The 24552-nt window shown below is 42.5% G+C and overlaps 1 protein-coding gene across 3 annotated transcripts in view; it reads left to right on the top strand.

Moving 5' to 3' along the window:
- The window catches only part of SRGAP1 (SLIT-ROBO Rho GTPase activating protein 1), a 147950-nt gene extending 124365 nt beyond the window's left edge, over positions 1-23585 (top strand). For 2 of the 3 annotated variants that reach the window (XM_082777447.1, XM_082777446.1), the window contains exons 16-22: positions 7477-7582; positions 10960-11184; positions 11895-11974; positions 19667-19847; positions 20439-20573; positions 20700-21045; positions 22875-23585. In XM_082777447.1, coding sequence (XP_082633573.1) covers positions 7477-7582; positions 10960-11184; positions 11895-11974; positions 19667-19847; positions 20439-20573; positions 20700-21045; positions 22875-23252 — 1451 coding nt within the window. In that variant the 3' untranslated portion in view covers positions 23253-23585. Of the gene's footprint in view, positions 1-7476; positions 7583-10959; positions 11185-11894; positions 11975-19666; positions 19848-20438; positions 20574-20699; positions 21046-22874 lie in introns of those variants that run through there. The other variant, XR_014318941.1, reaches the window with a different exon arrangement.
- The last annotated feature ends 967 nt before the right edge of the window (positions 23586-24552 follow it).

Raw genomic sequence — 24552 nt, 5'->3', positions numbered from 1 at the left:
GCTTGTCAAAACAAGGTGTAGTGACTGAGTAGTTCTGCTGGATTTGACTTGTACTGTTGCGATTGCAGAAAAAAGAAATTTTGTTCATGATAATGTTTGCTATGAGTCCCAGATATATTTCTGACAGGTTTTGGAGGAAGACAGATATTTACACAAGAGGGAGCAGGACTGTGTTGTTTGGTTTGGTTTCCACGAGGTTATCTTCAGGGGCACTCCGAAACAACACATCAATGCCCCCCTTCAGTGGAGGGAGAAGACATAAATCTGGAATTCAGCTGGACAAAAGGGATTTTTGTTTTGAACATGTTGGGGTGGTTTTACTTTGTGTTGTCACAGTGGGAGTTTTGAATGTGGTGTGATCAGAGAAAGAAACAGCTCTTGTACCTTGTATCCACAGCCAGCCCCAGAATCACACATTGCGAATAGTGAGCTGTGTGTCTGCATCTTCTGATTATCTGAGAGAAGCCTGGGGTGGACTGTTTTTACAGCTGTGTACCTAGTCTGTGTGCTTCGTTAACTGGTCCACTACTTCCAGGGAATAAGATGCTTCTTATTTAGAAAAAAAACAGCAAGCATTTCAGAATATACTACCTGTCACCATTCAATTTAAATAGAACCTGTGTGGCACATACCATTAGAAACTGTCTGTCTCAAAGGCTTTCCATTGCTATCCATTGCTCTCTTTCAACCCTAACACTTCATATACCTTGCAAAAAGGAAGACAGTCGAGGCAAGATTTTTTCTACCACTACAGACTTTGAACCTGTCATAGCTGTGTTAGTTTATTTTTCTGTGCCCACACGGCCTTCGTACACCAAACAGTTTCCTCACCTACCAAGTGTCTTGGTCTTTATTTTTGTGGGAGCAGGGAGAGGCTCCATTGCCCTTGTGAGAACAGAGGTTACCACAACTTCTGTAGGTCACAACCAAGTGTGTTAAGACCAGAAAGCATTCACATTTTTATTTAAAAGGATTTAAGTACTCTTAATGCTTATTGCATTCGCTTTCTGATGAACAGTGAGAAAAAGAGTAAACATTAAGTTGTTTTCAAATGTGGGTTTTTTTTAGATAAATACCAGTGTGTTTTTGTTAATTGGTGGCAGAAATTGCTATAAAAAGAGGGACAGGAAAAAAAATATAAATAAAGTTAATCTTCATGTAAAACTTTGTGAGGGCAGAATGTCACGCATTTTATATGGAAATGAAATGTTGCCAGTGAAAAACCTCTTGAAACTTAAATACTTAGTTATGGATGTCAAGCATAATTGAGGTTACAGCTGCAAAATGAACCTTTCCTCAGCACAGCCACTGAGGAATTCCTTTACATTTATGCATATATTTTCAATGAAGCAGACCATTGTGATTTAATGCTTTCCCTTTTGGAAATGCATTGGAAGCAGTGCAAAACGACTGACTTTTAGGACAATTTGTTTTAATTAGACTCATGAGAACAGTGTTACTCTGTTGGGGCTTATGAACTATTTTAGCTAAAATTGGGTCCAAATTCTGACTTCTCCAGAGCAAGCATGAAAGGTAGGGCAGAACATAAAGAATCCATTTCATTATGGGTCATGAGTCTACATTCCCAGCAAAGGTAGTGGCCACGATTGCTCAGAGCAGCACTCCTCAATCCAGCAGGTAAAACAGGGTGGTGAGGAAGGGAGGAGAGTTGTGCTGTGCTTCTTTTCTGCCCCGTTGTAGAAACATGTTGGGCCAAACATACGCAAAATATTTGTAACAGGAGTTGCAGGTAGGCAGAGGGTACTGAAGCTGTGCTGAATGCTTGCCGTAGTTCACCTTCACTGCTTGAGGACTGCAGTTCCTCTCCTGGGGTGAGTTCTTGTACGTGTTCATAATAGTTGATTTCCATATACATACCTGTGCAATTGTGGCCGTGGACTCACCTCAGCTGCCCAGACTGTTTAGCTTCTGCCGGAGTCATTAAAATTCTTGGTTTCATCTCCCTTGCCTTAAATTTGATATACTAAGATGCCAGGGTGGATGAAAATTTACATATTTCTTCCTTCTAATGTTCATAATTTTGATCCCTCGCAGCCAGCAGCGTGCATTTTCTTCCAGACATAAATATTACGTAAGAAATTGATTTTACTGCTTTTCCAGACTATTACTTTAAAAGTTGAAAACTGTATTAGGAGTTGTCAGCTCTTCCTGAAAAAGTTTCTACAACATGACAATTGTTTCTTTCCCCAAGTGACGGTGGATACCATTGTGTTTGTCCTCCTGCAATGCCTTCATAAATAGATACGAAGCAGCTGTAAATGGCATTGCTGAGTTAATATATACGTATCTTTGAGTTGTATTGGACTCATCTACCAAAGTGGAAAGAGGCACAAATTGCTAAATTCACCACTAATTCATATTCTCGTAGATTACCTGTCAGCTGCAAATTGACCATAAAAATTGCATCTGCAAGTGTAACTCATTCCCATTTGATGTTCAACGTGTGTGTAAAGGAAGCATTAGGCACTCATTCTGTTACTAGGAGGTGTCACTCCAAGTCGAAGGAGTCTGTCACCCCCACACAGCAGCACCACATTGGATTTTATCCTTCAAATCAGTTATCCTAAAGGAGAGATCTTACATTACCATTATTTGCTTTCTTCTTCCTCCTTTACACCACCCTTGCCTGTGAAATATGCTTAGCTTGCACAGTACTGGCTATGAGGTTAGCACGATTCGTTCCTTGCTGAGAGCAGTTTTCTCCTTCCACATGTTCTGATCAATAGTATCTTCCCTTTGCAAAATGTTTGCGTTTCTTTTGTAACTACTGAGATTGGCCCAGGAAGGATACCAACAGAGGATGGTTAAACAAGCACAAATCAGAACCCGCGTTTCTGCTTTCTGAGCTCTGACTGCTCCCAGACTGGATCTTCTCTTTGCTGAATAACTGCTTCACCACCACTGCAGGAGGGGCCGTTTGTAGGATCAGACCATGGCCAGTGCACTTGTAGTATCTTCAACTAAACTGGATGATAAAGGCTTGTAACTGTCCAGTTGGCCCAGAGTATTTGGGAACAACTGCAATTGCTGTCTTGCAGAAGTCTTCTGTTCTCCATCACCAAAGCACTGAATTAATATATGTTTGAATATTTATTGCCTTTTACATGCTCCACTACTTCATGATTATTGCTTAATTAAACTTCAATTTGACTTACGTTTTCTTAATGTTATTTAGGATGCATGTATCCCTGCCTTCATTTATAACTCAGTCTTGTTTTATTTGCATTTGGGGACTTCTGTTAGTAATTATGTTTTCTTCCCTCTTAAGCTTCCTTTCCTCTTCAGAGGCAGATTGTTCACTTCTAATCCGTTTCACATTAGAGTCTACCTTGGCAAAAACCTCGTCATGGGTCAACTCATCATCAGTCAGGTGGTTAAGATACGTTATTTCTCAAGCAAGAGAAAAGCGTGCGCTCATTGACTCAGTGTAATTCTGCAGTAAGCAAAGGTGGCACCTCCTCTCCAAAACGGGTTCCAGTGTTTCGTCTTTCCTGGAGGTTGAAAATCACATCTTTACAGGAGGGCTGAGTAGCTAGGATTTATGCCCATCTCCTGCTGCTGGGAAGTGGACCTTAGCCTGTGGCTGATAAAGAGGCAGCTAGCTGATACTTTTTTCATTTATGCAGTGACAGGAGTAAGCTGGATTCATTCTCCTGGTTGTGGATTTGACCCTCATGGCTGAGACAGGTCTGGATGTAGGTATGTCAGACAGGAGCTCCAAAAAATTTGCTCTGCTCTGAGACATGGGAACTAGAGAATAAATAATTGTCTCTAATATTTATTTTTAACCAGTGGTAGTCTTGATTTGAGGTTGGTATTCGTGTGTCCTTCACACAGATCTCCCTTCCCTGCCATAGTTAGAGAAAACACAATAGTTCTGGGTTTGGCCTTGCCGGAGGTTTATCCCATTGCTTGTGCTTGAGAATGGGAATCAAATCATATAATTGGAGTAATTAATCAGTTTTCAAGTTTCCTGATTTCTATTTTTGTTTGGCAACTATTGCATTATTTGGACAAGTTCTGTAATATTAGTACTTCGGTTTTCTTAGCTGAAAAGTGGGAGATTCCTTTCTGTGTGCTGAGGTGGGAATAACTGCAGTTCTTGAAAATCAGAGTAATACAGAGGGCCTCAGCCTCCAACAGGAGCACTGGGAGAGGGAAGACACTGTTATATACACTTTGGTACTAGGAGGACACGGTGGCAATACACTTTAGTACTGGGACTGCCAGTGGCTCCTTGCAGCAGCCAGTTTGTATCCTGGATGGCCATTTGGTCTTGGGGTCCCCTTTGGCCATGCAGGCTGTGCAGGCAAAGCAAAGCATTGCTTTCTCTTTCCTCTGCATGGGAAACAGCAGAGCTGCAAATTCTTTCTGTCTGGATGCAGAAAGAGCTCTCTGTATTAATTCCTTCTTTCCCACATAGCCAAATACCCATGCACTGCATGCACACAAGCAACTATTAAATTTGGCTCCTCATTTAAAAGCAGCATGCAAATACATTATTTCGTATCTCCTTTAAACAGAGTCAGTGCTAAGAAAGATAAACAAGCCTTTTGAAATAGTGCGGAAAGCACACAAACTTACCCCTTGGCAGAGGTTTGGGTTTTCAATAAAGGGGCTTTCACAGAAATTGGGACTGGGTTACCAGGAAGGTATCAGCAACGCACACGCCTCGTCCTTGCATCTGTAGCTTGTAACAGCTTCGGCGTGGAGGTGACCTGCCAGCAGCAGTAATGCCCCTACTAGGGCAACTGGGAGAGCTCAACACATGGACGCACATCCAAATTCCCTGTGCCTCCTCTGCTGGTCCGTGGTGCCTACAGGGACCGGTTCCTGACTCACACATCCTGTCAGCCATGTCTGGGAGCTGCCTGAAGAGCTGCATTTGGCACAAAGCAGAGACTGTCCTTTAGAGAGTGTGACGGCTTCTGTGCGGTACCTGCCTGCCAGTGCTGAGACTGTGTCCCGTGCTGGTTTTTGTTTATTAGTTCTGACAAAGCCATCACACCCGGGTGGGCAGCACACTGCTGGAACGAGCCACCAGACCCACCTGGGAGTCAGGCCAGTGCACTTCTCAGGCCAGTGCTGGTGTGAGTTCAGTGGTGACTGAACCTGGGTCAGGGCAGGTCTCCAGAAGTGGTTGGAAGAGGCAGGGCTGCAGCACAAGGAATCAGCCTGAAGAGTTTTAATGCAGAAAGCAGATCTGTGTCACAACTTCTCTCCAGCTTCCCATGTCCAGCACACAGGGTGGAGAAGCTCGGGAGAAGATGTCACTGTGCAGACGTGCTGCCGAGGCAGGAGTGTTGAAAGAAATAACTAATGCACCTTGCTACCTGAACCCCGTTCCATGGAAAATCCACATACACACACACTCAGAACCACCAAAACCTACAAAGATTCACAGACAGGCTTGGCAGGGGGAAGGTCGGGTGAGTTGGAGACCACAAGGCACTACTAGCAGTAACGACTGCTGCTTCTGCTGGAGGAACGGGAACTGAAGATACGGTCAGGCTCCTTCCACTGAGAGCTGCTGGGTTTAGGCAGGTGGAGAAAGGCCTCGTGCTAAAAACAGTGACCATGAGCGGTGCAGAAGAGTAACATGGCACTCCAGAGCAGAAGTGAAGCTGCGTAGCATTAGCATGTCTGAGATGTGGCATGCCCTGAGAAGAGAGAGAGGAGAATTTCAATTGCTCTGCGGATCCTAAATGTGCAAACAGCTCCTAGGCATAGCAGGCCCCTGCCAAGGACTCCTGTCCCTAACCAGTAACCAGAAATATTTCTTTTTGATTTATATAGTTCAAGCTTAACAGAAACATAAAAATAAATTTCAAGTCCCGTATTCCATTTGAGGAAATGTAATGGCTTGAAGTGATTTTCAGCTAGAGCTTTGGTTCAGTGTGACTCACTAGGTTATAAATTACACAACATGACAGCAGCCTTTTTCCCCATGAGTTTTGATGCAGTCAGTGGTAGCTCACCAGGGCCAGGATTCCAGTGTTCACCTTTAGGATTTTTCCTCCTGCAAGTGCTTCTCTTTGCTATTTCTGTGCTGAATGCCACAATCCAAATGGATTTCCTTTATACCAGCAATGGTGGACAGGTCTGTTTCTGCAGAGACTCCCAAGAAGCTGTTACACCCCATCCCCAAATCTTCTGTTCCCCAGCACATTAGTGGTGCTGAGCCAGGGGATCTCCCATAAGCACAGATGTAGGAACAGCTTTTGCCCCTTAGTTTACTACACTGTCATTTCCTAATGAAGTGCAGCACTGCTATGTGGTAGACAGAAGTCTCTCAGCTGATACTCTTCTTATGCTTCATTCTTGGTACCAAAACACTAATTACTAGACACCAGTAGGTCTTCTAAGAAACTAAGTCAACACACACTTTGCATCTACAAATAAATGCTGATTGGGAGAAATAGGCATACCAGAGAGCAGGAATAAACACCAAGAACTCTGAGTACAGTTAGCACATTTTAATATATTTATTTTAAATGTCTACTGTTAAATATAACTTTTTTTTTTATTCAAATGATTTTTTAGCTATTGGCATCAGCTCCTGTTTCTCATTTCCAGATTTTTGAATATCCTTGTCAATGGCAGTAGACAGTATTTCTCATCTAGTCTACTACGATTTTCCCTAGATGTTATTAACTGTAGCATTCTTTTTTGGTTAATGGAAAGAGCATAACCAAAATTTTAGGTTGTTTCTGACAATGGCATTTATGTAGAAGACACATTGAGTAAAAACTTTACAGATTACTTGTTTTGAAATATAATTTCTTTTATCCCATCAGTACCCCACTTGCAGTCACATAATCTTTCTGACCAGCATAGGAAATAGTGCATCCTTGTTACAAAATATTGAGAACTGATGCTTTTATTAAGCTGACTTTGTTTTGCCTGCTTCAGAAGAATTTTGGTGGATTGCTATAAAATCAATCAGGAAGGTACATGGGATCTTTGTGTTTGTTGTCTACACCCCAAACAACTTAAGACCTTTCTCCTACTTTGTCTATTAAAATTTATAGAATTATAGCCAGACAGTTCATTAAGAAAACTAATTAGACAAGTTCACAGATAAGAATATTGTATCGGATATCCATATTCAAATGAATGAATTCAATGAGAATGAACCTGTATTCAAAACTGATGGCAAGCATGTTCCCTCAGGTTATTTATGTTCTGATATTTTGGTTTCATGAGCTGCCTAGCTCAGCAAATGGCACAGGGTTTGGGAGATTTGCCACTTCTTATAATTAAAGACACTACTTGGACATTATGTGATTTGAATAAGAGGAGGGAAGACTTTCAGGTATTATTTTTTAATAATACAAAATGAGAAGATATTGTCCAGGGACATGTTGAGTCAAGAGTCAAATTAAGTAAAATGACTAAACGTTATTTTAGACCATAATATGAAAGGGAATTTAAAATACTCTCTTCTGTTTACAGGAATAGACAATCTCTATGAGAGGGCTCTTCACATCCGCAAACTCCTCCTCACTTTGCCCAGGTCGGTCCTTATAGTGATGAGATACCTCTTTGCCTTCCTCAACCAGTAAGTGCTTTATAATTCCTGGAGGTACTGTACCTTTATCTGCCTTCCTCTGCTGGTATCGACATTCTTTGCATTTACTCATATTCTATGTATTGTTTACATTGAAGCTCCATTTAACACAAAAGATGATCTTCTAATTGGCAATGAAAATATGTGGAAAATGCCAGTTTTCATTCAAATTAAAAATCCATTTGTCCAACAATGAGCAAGGTTGTAATAAGACAGATTAAAGTGATATCTGAAATGGGGAGTGCAGGCTACAGCGATAAAGCAAGAAAAACAACAAATATGAGTTGTAGTTAAATTTAAAATAATTTATATCATTTATTTATTTTTTTCCTCATCTAAAGATGGTTGTAATTTCCTGATGGGAAATTAAACAGTATATTCAGGCAAAACAGGCACTACAATCTAGCCATTTGATGCTAGGCACTGCCAGGGTGAGATATGTATTTCTTTGTCTATTCCCTGGTAGTGGGGCTACCAGCACAGAGAACATATATCCCTGTGTATGCTGGATGGATCCTGGCACTGCAAAACACAGGCAGCTGCTGGAAGGAGGGGTGTGTAAGAAGGGGAGAGAGGTGTTCATGTCTTTATGACACCAAAAAAACTATTTTATTCTCAGAGGGAAAATAGAAGACTGTTTGGGTGACTACTCTGTGTTTCTCTTTCCAACCCTTCATAGCCCTCTCTGGTTTTGCTGAGACCGGTATTTTCACTGCAAACTTTTCTTCCTGTGCACTTTGCCCTGATTCTGGCTCTTTTCTTTCTGCTGTCATGTTGTCTGTTTCCCCTTTTATCTGTTTTTGTATTGCCTTTTTCCTCTTTTTTTTTTTTTTCTCTAAATTTTCCCCCTGCTGATTCATTCTGTCTATGCTACCTTCCCCATTTCATCCTTTCTGTCTGTTCCTATAGAAACAGGGTCTTTTCAGCCAGGTTATGTGTGTGTGCCTGCATTCACAGCTATTCCTATTTCCTTCTAGTAATTCATGAACCACTTTCAGTCAATATTTAAAAGAGAGGCAGAGATCCAAAGTTTTGTGAAAGTAACTATTCACTGAAAACATGAATTCATCCCTCAGTAGTGACACCACGTAAATAGCTCAAATGCTTACACTGCAGCTTCTTCTCCACTTAGACATATCAGTTACAAGAGGTTGTACTTAGTACATGGTCACATTAGCTACGTCTATGCTTTCTACCCAGGAATGCAATTCAGAAAGAAGGTTAAATCTCTTTCTGCACCCAGGCTGCCTCTGGTGCAACCACAGAAAAAAACATTCCCATAGTCTGACTTCCTGCAAATCCATTTCTGCTTTTTGCATATGTTCATGTGACCTGTTTGGCCACATAAAGTCATCACGCCCCATGGCTTGAAGTCATCTGGTCTAGCCCCCTGCTCAAAGCTTCCAAAGTTAGATCAAGTTGCTCAAGGCCTTATCCAGCCAACTATCTCAAAGGGCAAACAACACACAGCTTCTCTGGGTAGTCTGAGCCAGTGCTTGGTCACACTGAAAAATTTTCTTCCCGCTTTCAGTTGGAATATCCCTTGCTGTGACTGGCAGCTGTTGCCTCTCATCCCTTTGCTGTGTACCTCCAAGAAGAGTCTGTCTCTCTCGTGCTTGTAATTTTGGTGGTCGAAGATTGCAGCTAGATTCCCCTTCTCTTCTTAAGCTGAACAAACCCAGTGCTGTTGACCTCACTTTGTACACCAGATGCTCCAGCTCCCTAACCACCCCAGTGGACCTTTTCTGGACTTGCACCAGTGTGTCAGTTTCTCAAAACTAGACCCGGCACCTCATGTACAGCATTGTGAGTGCCAAGTGGAGCGGAGTCAGTTCCCTTGACCTGCTGGTTTTGCTTTTCCTAATGCAGCCATGTGTGCAACTAGCCTTCATCACCAGAGGACACACTTCTGAATCACAAGTAACTTCTTGTACAAGCCTCCAGTGTTTTTCACTGGGAGCTGCTATGCAGCAGTCAGCTCCAGACTGCAGTAAAGTACCTTTCACTCCTTTGTATTCATCCTTGCTGAACTTGATGAAGTCCCTGTTAATCCAGCCCTCCATTTTGTCAAGGTCCTTCCAAATGACAACCCTGCCCTTTAGTGTATCTGCTGCTCCGCACAGTGTGGCATCATCTGCAAGTTGGCCAAGTGTGCACCCCATATCACTGCCAAGGTCATTCATAAAGATACTGAACCATCATCAGCCCCACCAGTGACCCCAGAAGAGTATTGCGTGTCAGCAGTCACCAGCAGCACTTCCCATGTTTGACAATGATGGTTGCCATGTTTTTACACAATCACCTTGTACACGTATAAAGGCTGAACAACCTTACATATCAGTAGAGCAACGTCTCCAATCAACGCACAGGATATGATAACATCATGGCATAAAAAAGTCAGACCGTGGTTAATTTTACAAGATAGTTATAAAACGAGTCATTTAAAGGTTGGCCTCTTTAGTTTGTATTGTTTGTTACAAGACACTCTCTAAAATTCCCTTTCTAAAGGGAAATATACTGCTGCATTTAAATGCAACCAGACATACCAATGCATATGCTGCTTCAGAGTGCAGAATGGCACTAAAGTAAAGGGTGTCCCAGCAATTCAGGGTCTGTTAAACTGGTCCTGCACAGAGCCACACAAAAGCCAGCATTTCCACTGAAAATTTCAGTGTTCTAAAATGGAGGAATAAAGATCAACTTGTCAAACTTGTCATTCAAAATCAAAATTGAAAACTAGTCATGTTGAATTTTCTGTAGGAAAGGAAAGCTGGCAAAAGTTGATTAATAAGAACAATCAAAGGTTTTTGTTTTGTTGCTTCCAAAATGAAATTCCTGTGGGAGTTTCTGAGCAAAAGGCAAGATGCTCAGGGCTTTTAGGTTCTGTAGTAAAAATGGAAACTAGAAGTCACAGGAGACTTTGCAAGATCCAAGAACTTAGTTACCTCCAGAAGACAATTCAGTCTTCCTAAGTTATATACCGAGTTGGTGTAAGACTTTCATCAAGGCCAGATGAGAAATGATGAGCATGTAGTACCCACTTAGGATGCAGTCCCCTTGGGCCTCCAAGGATAAGCACTGATGAGATAGAAGCAGCAGCAGTTGGTGCATTTTATATTAGCCCATTAGGTCAGTGTATGCTAAATACGCTAGTGAAGGAACACATACATATACATGTACATACAGATATGTGGTATAATGTATATAACCTACTGAAGAAATCCCCTTTTATGTTTTGTTATGTAGGGTTGTGTCAAAGAGAACAGGAAATCTCTGAATGGGGATGGAAAATGAAGTTTCTCCAGTTTTCCAGATAAGGTTAGTTACAGTGGAAAAGTCAATTTTTCTTGATTTTTCTTTTTTAACAGCCTTTCGCAGTACAGTGATGAAAACATGATGGATCCATACAACCTGGCCATTTGTTTTGGGCCAACCCTGATGCCTGTTCCAGACATACAAGACCAGGTGTCTTGTCAGGCACACGTGAATGAGATAATCAAAACTATCATCATCCATCATGAGGCTATTTTTCCAGATGCTAAGGAACTTGATGGCCCAGTGTACGAAAAATGCATGGCTGGAGATGACTACTGGTAAGTCAGAATATTATCCTTCTTTCTCCTTAATGAAATCATTAGACTGATTGCCTGGAAAACTCCTGTGATATAGAATAGCTGTCACACACAATAGAAGTATGGAAATAAATGAGAAATAAATGAGAAGAGCATTTATGTTCACATAGGAAAGTGTTAGCTGTAAAACACATGAAGTAAAGGCAATTATGGTGAGACTCCCTACAATATTTTCTGGAAGAAGATACCCTTGTATTCAGCCAGATGATGCCAGAATTCCCAGTGTACTACACAAAGCCCACAGCCAGATAGGAAACTGGCTGGCTGACTGAGAACCACCAGTTCACAAGAAACATGAACAACTTAAATTTCAGTTTATGATGCCTTCCCCCTGCTCCTTTCCTCTCTGAGCCACACACACTTTTCATAAATGAAGGGATTCCATGGTTCTGATAACTTCTTAACAACAGAAGTTATCTGAAGCAGAGGTATGTAGACTTACCCAGCAATTGTGTATCCCTCGTATGTCATGCAGATCATGCTGTATACATCTTTACAACATTATAAGAATAATTTTAATCGGCATGGGAGTGGCATGTCTTTGATATTTGTGGAAAACATCAGTTACCCCCAGTGGACTGCAAAGGAAAGGGGCTGGGGTTTAATGCCCATTGAAGCATCCTTTTCATGCTCTGGTTTCTCTTTCTGCTTGATCTTTTGTTTCCCTCCAGTGACAGCCCATACAGCGAACATGGTACATTAGAGGAAGTGGACCAGGATGCTAGTACAGAGCCCCATACCAGTGAAGATGGTATGTGCATTACGTTATTGTGTATTCCATACGAGTAAGTCTTACAGGTGTTTTATGTAGGAGACCTTCCTTTCCTAGTTGTGTCTTATTTGAAGCACAAGGATTTCAGTCCCAGTGCGCTGTAGCAAAACCAGCATTTTTAATCTCTTGCGTTCTTTTTCACTCTGATGCATCTGTGTTTGGCCAGCTGTTTCCTTGTCATCTCCTGGTTTGTCCAGGCACAGGAAGGGCAAGACAAAAACTATTTGAGTCAGCACATACTATTTTCTGATATAAAGTTACTTTTAGCGACTCTTTATCTTTGGTCTACAAAAGCTGAACTTATCAAAATATGTCTTTGAATATTTTAACTAAGGGATATCTGTCATTCAGCATACTCTATTTTGATACAATTGTAAAAGCTGGAGCCATCTAAAGGGTTTTTAACTATTAAAAAACATGCATTTACACCACCCAGTAAAACTTCCGAGCAAGTCATTTGCTATAAATATCGATCATAGATGCTATGACAGTTGTAGGTACTGTAGATATCAATGAAAATCTTGATGCATCTCTGTTATATTAGCTCTTTTCAGCTAGGTTTGCTAAATCATAAAGGTCTATTTGGCTGTGGCATATTTCAGTTAGGCCATCCTTCAGATGTACCTCCTGGTAACTTTTGCTGGCTTTTAAACAAATATAACAGAGGGAAGGAAGCATCAAAATTGTTAAATAACTGTTAAAGAACTACTACGTTTCCCTGACAATTGGTAGCCAGTTAGAGGAAAAAGATGGAAAATAATGCTTCCTGTAGAGAAGAGCTGCAGCGTGAGCTCACTGCATGTCCGGTCAGCAGGCGACTGAAAGAGAGCAGCCAGAAACAAAAGCTGCCTCGTGTCCGTCTCAGAGGATGCATGGAGGGAGGAAGAGGAAGAGACAGAGGGGGAGAGGGAAGGAAGGGAGCTACAGCAGAGAAGGAAAATTAAAAAAAAAATAAAAGTATGTCACCAGTAACAGCTGGGATGGCTGCCATCAGGAAGAGAACAGGAAGGTGTTCCTATAGGAAACCTAGCTGCCTTGGTCCTAATGCACATAAAGCAATGTAAGCAATTGTTCCAGCGTGGCTGCACCCGTCTGCTTTGTCACGTAGACAAGCTGACAGAGACAGATTGCCTGTCTCTTCCCCTTTCCCGGGGTGAGGAGGGGCAGGCAGAGTCTATCACTGCAGCTGCCTGGAGAGGAGGCACATTTGGGTGGGCAAGCATCACAGAAGGGAGAAAAAAATAAGGGAGGAGAGAGGTCTCTGTTAATTTTATGCCTGGGTCTATACCCCTGCCTGCACTTACTGTAGGGAATATTGTTTCACAAGACAGCCTGCACATGTTTTTGTCTCGACCAGCTCTGTAGAGCTAACTGCACCTTCATTCTCCAGTGCCACTAAATCGTGTGAAGAAGTTCAGAATTACCCCTTATTTTTGCAAGACAGTATAGATATGCTTTATAGGAAGTCCTTCTTCTATTGGAGGTACCAAGCCAGAGTAGTAGCCAAAGAAGCCTGTCTGCCCATCCTTTAGAGCATAAATGAGGTAGTGAAATGCCAGTGACACATCAGTGCTATATATAAGGGTCAACTGTGGGGACCTGAGACCAAAATGAGAAAGTGCTGAATGGACATGGAAGAGAAGTGTGGCTTTTCATCAGCAGTCAAAGGTGCTTCAAAACCATGCCTAGGAAAGATTAAAACATCAGAGGAACAAAAGTATGCACACCCTGGCTATGGAAATGTCACAGTGTGTGTCACCTGTGCCTCGTTTTATACCGCTGTTGTGGTGCCTGTATTACTTACACCTGTGTCCTTGATGGAGACAAACCCTGAAGAGAGAGCAGTCAACAGAAGGCTGCTCTGTTAAGACTGAGCTGCTCAATTCCTTTTTTTTTGTTCACCAGATTAGCCAGCAAGTTAATTGTCATTGCCCCATCACACCTTTTTAATCAATTCAGTGCTGAAAGGAAGCAGACATTTGTGTTTACAGCAAAATAGTTGTGAGCACAAAAATATTTGTAATCTAGGGAAATACTGTTGCAAAGATAACGATGAGCAAGCCTGGGCTGCATACAAAACTCTGGCCTTCAGCTCTCAGTCTGCAAGCTTTAACCCATTCTTTTCCATGGACAGGAGCTTTCTGTTATAACAGTTCACTTTTCTAATGTTGTCTGTAGACATTAAATTAAATGCATTCATCATCTCACATATATTCCAGCACATAAATTCATGCAATTTGTTGGACAATTCCTTTTAGAAAATGTTGTTGGTAACAAAAGTGAGAATAGGTGGGAATTGTGCAGTCTGCATGCATACTGAATCTCCTGAGAGCCACTGACTGACCCGTGATGGGCAAAAAGAAAGCTTTCACTGAAGGGTCTGGAGTATTTTGGTGGTTTAATGTGACAGATTCACTGGTTATAAGCTGCATGCATCGCTGCCAGTTCTATGTGGAGGGAGAGAAGGGAGGTGCGGCATTGTTGCTGTACTGATCACACACAGTCCTTATGCATTTCACCCTGTTAGGAGATGGAAGAAGCAGGTTGTGTAAATTTCTTTTAATGTTGAAAGTCTGATTGGATTTATGCTAAAACATTCTGTCCATAACCACGATCAAACAGCTAGCCCTGTAGGAATTAGAGGGCTATTGAAACATAATCCAGAGGTTATGATCAGAAGCTAAAGGATTTATTTTTCTACTTTACTTATTGTAAAGATTTACTTGCTGTATAAACTTAAACTGCAAGTGAATCTCTCTGTGCCTACTAGAATAAACCCATCTGTATTTTCTGTTTAAGTAGTGCTAGGAATGTTTAATTACAATTTACAAAACAAACAGAGTTTTTAAAAATTAAAAAATGTATTATGTCTGTAGAGGTAGCAGGGAAAAGACAACTGGAACTTACAACTGAGCATATAAATACTTCATAACTGTTTAATTTTATGCATATAAGTTGTCTTTTTTTTTTTCTAAGGCCATTTGTTTTCATAGATTTGTTGATCACTGGAAAGAGAAGAGGGAAAGAGAAGGCGATACATTTTTGTGTGTTTTCAGGCTTTTTTTCAACATGCAGAAAGTATCCCTGTTAAGAATAACACTTCAGTTTCTTTTTTCTGCTAAATCTGGAAATGAAATTTGATTTGTAGAGTTCAGAACATTTGTACTCAAGCTGAAGCACATATATATATATATATATATATATATATATCTGTAATTTTGCTACAGAACATTTACCTGAAAGTGCCTCTTCAGTAAAGATTCAACAGATGAGGGATGTTGTTTATGTTTTGCTCAAGGAGTTTTTAGAATATTTCCTTTGCCTTTAATTTGCTGGAGAATTTTTATTCGTATTGGAGGCATATGAGAAAGGGTGACCAGATTTGTTTTCAAAGGAAGTAAATGAGAATTTCCTGAGGAAGTTAAACAGATGGGTCATTTCTCTTGGGAAAACATCCATACAGTTGCTGTCAGACTGTTCATAGATAGCTCATAAACACAGGGTAAAAGCTGAGAGGGTAGTTCTGCTGCAAACAAAAATTACAGGGGCAGGGGAGGCAGCAAGTTACAGTCGTGTCTCCAACATAGCATTTTTACTGCTTTTCAGCAGCGCGTGCTGTGATCGACAAATCTGTCCTGTCAACGCCTCGCAACATCGCTTTGCTTTCGTTGTTCCCCAGTCAAAGAATTGCTGTCCTGGGGACAGGACTCGGAAATTGCAAGGCTGCCGTTCTTTGATGGGGTGCAGAAGAGGCTAAGCAGATGGGGAGATAGCTTCTTCCTGGGGGATTTCAGGATGTGCTGTGTTCCCAACAGGCAGCGTGCGGCTGGGGTGACTGAGGAAGTGCACAGCAACAGCAACCCCCCTGAAAAGCACAGGGGGATATCTCCCCTCTCAGCCTCTGCTCCTTGTGCCCGAGGTGCAGAGGGCAGCCTCGTGCCACCTTAATGCTGTCACCTCTGGAGGGAGGCTAAAACTACATCTGGCACTCCAATTGCAACGTTAAAATTAGCACTTGGGTGTCCTATGTCCTTCCTGCTCTCCCGAGCTGTTGGATCAGGGCAGCTCTACTTGCAGTCTGACCTTGGTTTTTAAGCCCCCTGCAACATAACATATCATCAAGTGGTGGTGGTAATCATAACAAAACTCAGGGGCATCAGTGAAAAGTGAGAACAAAGCTGGCTGATTAACAGAGTCCCTAAAGCTTTTCCTACACTTCTTCAATTTGTCCTAATTTTTCACTTCCATTCCTGTGGCTGAATCACTGGAGATGAGAGCTGGTGAGATCATACATGTCACCAAATACTCCTCGCTGTCGTAGGCAAATGCCCCCAGTTATGGACAGAGCAGTGCAATTACATTTCCCTCCAAGCTGTCAATTTTTCTGTCAGACATTACAATTCAGTACCACGCAGAATGTGAGATACAGATCCCAAATTTAGCTTTCATCACTTTGGCTTTTTTTGAGAAATGCTCGTCTGTCATTCGGTAACCTTGATACTAAATGGCTTAGCTTTTCAAAATGCATTTATTTCTGAGAGTAACTGTCATGGTACTTCGGTTTTAACCATTCAGGCTTGACCTATAAAAAGGTGAATTGCTATTTAAGATGTAAAATCTGAGTACTGTTTGCTACAGGAAAGTTCTGTCCATGTAACAGGAACATTCAAGCAAGGAAAATGCCCCTTTCAAAATAGTAAAGCCTGTCTGAATTTATTTTTGGTGCCATTAATAAAACCGTGCAAGATTTACTGAGCGTTCCTCTGCGAAGAAGCAGAATTTGTTGCCAAAATCTAACAAACACATCTCAAAAATAACATCATTATCCATACATAACCAGTTCATGCAGCTGTTTCCAATGGGGCGACTTCCTTCAGACATCTGAGAAAATACGTGAGCTGTACTGAGGTACAGGCAATGGGGCGTGCAGGAGACAGATTCCCATCCTGTGCCAAACTGCATTTGTGTAATACTACCGAGAGAGAAATCTATTTCTAATTTAGTCCATTAGTTTGTAAATAAAAAGACATTTAGACCTGAATGCTCAAGTGTGGGACACTGCATGGCCTGTTTAAATTAGCAGAGTTACAGGAGATGCCATAAGGAGCCAGCTCAGCCCAGTATTCATGGCCATCATCAGTTAACGTCGGAGAAGGCCAAAGGAAAATAGCTCTGGGCAACTTGGGGTTTTCTTGCTGGAAAGTAGGATTTCTTGTTGCTGTTGAGTTGTTTTGGTTTTTTGGTGGTGTTTGGTTGTTGGTAGTATGTGGGGTTTTTTTTGCATTTTATCATATTACCCTGTAGTGAGTGGCTGGCACCCTGAAAGCTGGGAGCTTACGCTTCTGAATTGGTGACCCGCTCTTCCACAGCCCATAACATACCTGCCATCTGACAACAGCGTGCTCATCCAAATGTCTTGTCCCTTTTAATTCTACCTGACCTCAGTAATACCTTCCTGTAAGGAATTCCCCAGGCAGCATGCGCGATGTGTGTAAAAGCAGCATTTTCTTTTATCAGTATTAGATTATTGTGATTCGATTTAATATTTCTCTCTTAAAGCGTGATGCAGGATAAACAGGCATGCTTAGTTTATTTAATCTTCCCAGGCAATGATGTCTTCCATACCTGTAATTGCTTTGTCACACCTGTACTTTCTGTTTGAGAGATAGAGAACAGCTAGAAATGAAAACAAGACTGTATATTAGAATAAATCACTAATATATACACCAGAATTAAGGGTTTCCAAGGTTTTTAGAATGTCTCCATCTGTGTCATCCTTACACTGCCTTTACTTAAAAACATTTAAAAATAAAATAAATAAATAAAGACTATCACCACCACCCCAGAGCATATCCATCAGTAAGCCATCCAGCAGCGGTGCATTTTGAAGAATTAATGTGTTTCTTCCTAGAATAGTTGTGTTTACGTAACTAAAGTCATTTTTTCCAGTGTGCTTTCTATTTGCATGTGTGACAGTGAATTCTCCATACCCCTGTGTGCCACCTCTGGAAAGTTTCTGGTTTTATAGCTCCTGGCTAACCTAAACCCCCTGCAGTTCATCACTAACAGGAGCTCAGAGCACGGCTGCACAAGCAGCAAACCACGAGACAGCCTTCTGCAGGCTGGGCAAGTTATTAAAAATAGCTGCAAACTATAGCCTCAGTAAAGGTATTGTCATTATATTTGCGTACTGCGGGATGAAGTTAATTTTAAAAAGGCATTCCTGCACGAAATTTTGTCATAAAGGGACAGTGGCTTTTATTACACGCCTGGCTCTTTGGGGAATTACAGCCTCAGTGATTTTAATTTGCACCAGACAGAAAGTTGCTATGCTGGTCATTAGCCCAGATGTTAATTTCCACCTAAATATTGCTCTGGTTACATAAAGAAATTTGTCATTTCAGGGGCTCTACTTTGAGTTATTCAAACCAACAGTGTATGCAAATTTTAGGACAGTATTTTGCAGGTTTTTCTTTGTATTTTGAGACTGTGATAACAAATCATAACCTGTTTGGGCCTAAGCAGTTTTGGTGTTGTGTGTAAAAAAATAGACATTAGGGCTACAGCCATTTTATTGGTGTCTGGGGACAGCTCCAAACATACCTGCACTTCCCTGGCATCAGGAGGTGTCTGAACCAAGGACAGGCTACGGGATAGGGCCCATTGCCACTATCGGGATGAATTTACTGGAATACCAAAGGAAGAAAATATGGGGTTTTTTTGGTTGGTCAGTTGGTTTTTGTTTGTTTGTTTGTTTGTTTGTTTTTCATCCTTTAAAACCAGGCTTTAAGAAAAAGTACTGCTTCCTTACTTCTTGGTAGAGAGGCTTTGCCACACTGTGTGGAGACTGGCCAGGACTGCTGTAATCCATGCTTGACTTTAGAAAATCCCAAACTCTCTTGCAGACACCAGAGGGATTTGGGATGCTGGAGCAGGCAGAACTGCCTGGAGCAGCCTCCAGCCACGCCAGGACTGCCCCTGCATCCTTAGGCAGTCTGGAGCTGCTCACCTTACTCAACAGGGTGTCAAAAGCAGCTAACACAGGTTCAAATACTAGGTCTGAGCGTTTTGCAAAACAGTGTGTGTTCACCAGGCCCGCACACTTGTCATATAAAAGACAGAAATCCCATGAATTTAAGATTTTAAAGCCTTTAACACAGTCCAACACAGCAGCACATCCTTACTCATGCAGAAGGAAATCCTGTCTTCCTTCCTTTGCTGCTGCAGATGTTAAAGGCACTCCCGTTTGCTTTTCTTTTATCGCACAGTTTCCTCAGACCTCCAGTTATTCATAGGAGCTTGTTCGTCTTATCTTCAGAGGTCTTCATTACCTCGCCCCCATCCCACTCCCAGCCACGAGAGCCCTTCCAACAGGAGGCAGAGGCCTCTCTCCCAGCAGCAGCTATGGCAGCGTTTGGGTTTGCTGTGATGTGTTCTGCAGACCCCAAAGCAACCCAGATGTTTCACACTCGGGGCACAGACTGTTTCTGTTTCTTTGCAAGGGATATATTATAACCACTGCTTGAAGTCTGCCTTAGCTCAGCTGATCTGCCAGTTCTGCTCAATAAGGGTGAGCACAGAGAAAATGCAATCGAAGGGTTTTATGAGGCCAAAATGCAGAGATAAGCCTGTGTGGGATCTGATAACCACTCTTTTTCCCTCCCTACCCAGAGTGTGAGCCCATAGAAGCTATAGCCAAGTTTGACTACGTCGGAAGATCTGCACGAGAGCTCTCTTTCAAAAAAGGAGCTTCCCTTCTCCTGTACCATCGAGCCTCTGAAGACTGGTGGGAAGGAAGGCACAACGGCATTGACGGACTCGTCCCTCACCAGTACATCGTGGTGCAGGATATGTAAGCAGGGTCTCGCACAACAAGGTTCTCGGGGGGTACAAAAGCATACTGAAGGAATTAACAAGTAATTTCCACATGGGACAGTGCTTTGAGGGCTCAGATAGGTTAAATTTTTGCCTTCTAAGCAGGATGGCTTCATCTTTGTTGTCCTGAATCGGTGTCTCTTAATCAAAAGTCACTAGTAGGTTAAACTGCTTTGTTTATGGACGTGTTCCCAGTACATTAAGAGAGATGCTGTTTCTGCTGCACCTATTTTCATTGGGCTATCTCTGTGCAGCAACTGCTGACAATTAACTTCAGAATAGAGAAATGCAGCCCTGAACTCTTACAGTATTAAACTGTATTAAATGTGTGCTTTGCCAAGGATGACAAAGTTCTTGTTTACATAAAGGTTGCATGTAAACAGAAACATAAAGAGCTCGATAAACAGAAGGACCGTAAGTGATTTTTGGAGACCTGGAGAGGCTGCAGTGCATTATAACATGCTTGCTTTTCTTAAGGAAATTCCTTAATGGGGATTAAAATCCGGGAGTGCCACTCGCTGTCACACCTAACTCACTGACCTCTTACCTCACCATGTCTTCTGTTCAGGGATGATACTTTCTCCGACACACTGAGCCAAAAAGCAGACAGTGAGGCCAGCAGCGGACCCATAACTGAGGACAAGTCGTCATCGAAGGACATGAATTCTCCCACTGACCGCCACTCCGACGTGTATTTAGGAAGGTAAGCTTGAGGATGGCAGGGTTTCAGTAGCACTACTCACAGCTCAGGTGACACAGCAATTACTTCTCCACATGCTTGTGGTGGGTCACCACCACTTGTGCTATGACCACTTCTTCATTCGTGCAGGCAAAGAAAGCGATCAGAACCTCCGCCTCCTCTAAGACGCCCTGGCAGAAGCAGTGATGGTCACTGCCCCATACACCCGCCACACCCCCTCTCTAACTCCTCCGTGGAGCTGGGTTCCCCCAACCTGGCGACTCACTGCAGCCCCAGGGCCCTCCTGCAGAACCGCAACCTCAATGCAGACAGCCCCGAGAGGAGGCGTAGGCCTGGGCACGGCAGCCTCACCAACATCAGCAGGCACGACTCCCTGAAGAAGATCGATAGCCCTCCCATTAGAAGATCGACATCGTCTGGTCAGTACACTGGCTTCAATGACCATAAGCCACTGGACCCAGAGTCGATAGCTCAGGTTTGTGTCTTTGTTTTTTCTGCTCTCTCTGCTTTCCTGAGGGGCAAATCGCAGTGAACAGCACAGCACAGAGCACGGGCAGTAGTAGGGGTGTGTGTGCAGGAGGATGTCCTACTTAGCTTTGTAAACAGAGTGCATGTGAAAGAAGATGCATTAAGGGATTCTGGATAGAGAAGCACAAGGGGAATAGATATTGCAGAAGCAATAAAAAGAAATTATTTCCTCTTATACCATAATGAAATTGTCTCCACCACACACACCACTAGGATGATGTATGATTACAGCAGTTATGTAAATCTGTGTGCTCTGATGAAGGCAGGCCTAATCTAACGTGCATGTAATTAGTGTTCAATTATTTCTGAATATTACGGTATGCAGAAGACTGCTTTGACTGGCTAGTAACAGCCTTTGACATTCAGAGCACAGATTTACATTCCAGAGTCTTGTGGATATTTAGTTTTCATACAGCTCATATGTTGTTCATACAGTGTGTTGATCTGATGCTTGTAGTTGTTCCTAAGAGCATAAAATGCAAGAATTTGCACCAGCATAAATCATGGGCAATACTGTCCCTGTGTGAGCACCAAAGCAGTCTCATTCCTGGCAGCACAGAGATGAGAAGGACGGAGTAGGGAGCACCGCGGCCATCAAATCGGTCTTGTACAAAGCTGGTAACGGTGAGCTCTTGAACAAATTGATGCCACTGTCTTCAAAACTCAGGCTTTGTCTAGGTAGTATAACATGATTACTAGGGTACCCTGAGGGTACAGTATGATTGCAAAAGTATTTTCCAATAAGGCTGGCACTCGTGTTTTAAAATTTAATGTACTGACAATGCTTGGTTTCAAAGTCTGCTTCCAATGAGGGCCATAAGGGGCACGGTTGAGTCAGAAAGCTGAACCATGTACTAGAGAGTCAGGAAATCTAAGTGTTGTTACTGTTTTGTTTTACTCTAAGCTGTTTATTTAGTTTCTTGAACCACACACAGTGCTGTTTGGCTCAAGCTATTTTTTGTCATGCCTAAACTAGTGATAATTTGGCAGTGAAAGAATCTGAACTTTGTTTAACCTACATGCAAGTTACTGTGAGCAAGCAGGGCACAGCAGATATTCAATCTCAGTCGTGTCTCAACTCCACTGAATAGTAAACTAGTCTTGGTGCTTTTTTTCATCCTTTGTCCTGGAAATCCTGACAGAAAAAAAAAAAAAGAAAAAAAAAGAAAAAAAAAAGTTTCTTATCAAAGCTCACTGAACAATGGTATCTTAATTTTTTTTTCTGCTTAAAATTTAGCTCAGAAACAGGAGGAGAGAAGAGGTGATAGACACACAAGCCTGACTTCCTTACAAAACCTGGCTCATAATCCCTATGAGGCAGTACAGATCCTGACCACCTGAGGAAGTAGATGAGGGTTGCAATCAACTAAGAGATAACAAACAGACTAAAATCTTTACAGCTGTCATTACCCCAGAGATGACAGAAATCTTCACAGTTAAAAATGCTGCAAAGCAAATATCCATTGTCCTAACAGTCACTGAATAAAATGGCTTCCAGGTTTTGGCTCAATTGATTTTTTAACTCTTTAGATGAATGTTGACTCTCTAGTGCCACATAAACAGTTTAAATCTTTGTAATGTTAAGCGAAAGTTGCAGTCTTGTTAATTGCAGTGTCTTTCAAATAAGCATGATGCAAATTGGCTTTAGCACTCCAGTATTCGTTGAAGAGAGGATGGTTGGCAAATTAACTGGTGCATGTTCCACCCCTCCCCTGCCCCTCCTGCTCTGTGCGTTCAGTAGCAGTGACTTGCTGCTCTCTCTGTGCTCTGCCCCAGGACATCGAGGAGACGATGAACACGGCGCTGAACGAGCTCCGCGAGCTGGAGCGGCAGAGCTCTGCGAAGCACGCCCCGGACGTCGTGCTGGACACCTTGGAGCAGATGAAGAACAGCCCCACCCCTGCCACCTCCACGGAGTCGCTGAGCCCTCTCCATAGTGTAGTTTTACGGAGCTCTGAGCCCCAGATTCGCCGTAGCACTAGTTCTTCCAGTGACACCATGAGTACTTTCAAGCCCATGGTGGCCCCTAGAATGGGAGTGCAGCTGAAACCTCCTGCTCTTAGGCCAAAACCTATTGTTCTTCCAAAAACAAATCCTAGCATAGGGCCTTCCCCTCCTTCCCAGGGTCCAGCAGACAAATCTTGCACAATGTAGAAAGCTCAGCCACCCACGGTGCCCGGCTGGGGTATGCTAGGGAAAGGAATGGATTAACGATAGAAGTCAGGGCTCCATAACACCATTTGGTTCATGTTTATAACTGGAGAGGCTTTGTTTTTCAGTGTTTTTGAATGTATTGTCTGAAACTAGCTACATTAACATGGGCATTTGTATTTTGTATGGTTTCAATTAAAAGAAAAACTGGACAATTGTGCATCATTAAAAAAAGAAAAAACACAACGTAGACTTACTTGAAAACTTGATGCTGCACCATTTGTAATAAAATCAACACGGATCACAAACAGCTTGCCACGTTGTACCATATTTCACAGTCTGACTATAATTACGTAATACCAAATCCTGCACAAAACTAAGGGGTGGGGAGGGGGGTACCGGGGGAAGTGGAAACTCTCATTTCTAGGTCACCAAACCAAATCTCAAGCAGGTTAGTAAGAGCTGAAATCTAGCATGTGAGGATTAAGTGTCTGTGTGGAACGTGTAAGTCATCTCAGGCCACGTCTTACTTAAGACACACACACAAAAAAGAAAACCCTCACAACTCTCACAATTGGCACCAAGTTTTAGCTTCCTTGTTGGCAGTCTCACCGGAGATGAGCGCTGAATAGATCTGGAGATCACGTTGCTCTCACTGATCAAAAAGCATCATTTCAGGTCACAGCTAAAGCACATCTCCAGGATAGTATCCAGAAACTCCTCTTGCCATCCACTGTAATAGCTTTTCCCACAAAGACAGACCCTCATTCCCTGATACCACATTTCTCACAAAAGCTAAATTCATTTAAAGCTCATAGTTCAGCAAGCCAGGCTCTGGGGAGTATGCGAATCTGTTGGTCCATCGGGTAGGCTGAAGGGCGATTAAAAGGATCAACTACACAGTAATTCAGCAAAGTTTCCCATTGACTTTACTGCTCAGCATCCAATTAAAAGCGTGATCTGAGTTGTGACAGTCAGAGTTTCGAGCTGACCCAGCTCTGCAGGTTGCCTTACGCAGCGCAAGCACCGTGCACATTGCCTGGGTTGTGCTGACTGCACAAAAGGGGCTCTCCGAGGACAGACGGCCTCCTGCCAGCTGGGCAGGGGTCACTCGCAGGACGGGCAGATGATTTGCTACCACCTAGATTCAAGCTGACTTCAGTTTTCCATAACCTTTCCCCCTCATTTTACTGACAGGAATAAATACCTTTCTTGTGTCTGTGTGTGAGTGAGGGCTGTCAGCCTCGCTCAGTGCTCTGCTGTTGGGCTGTTACACGTGAACTAATCATACGTTGCAACAGTA

The sequence above is a fragment of the Aythya marila genome (assembly GCF_965140915.1).
Source record: "Aythya marila genome assembly, chromosome: 1".
NCBI lineage: Eukaryota > Metazoa > Chordata > Aves > Anseriformes > Anatidae > Aythya > Aythya marila.
The sequence above is the reverse complement of the archived record's forward strand: the minus strand, read 5'-3'. Positions and strand labels throughout refer to the sequence as shown.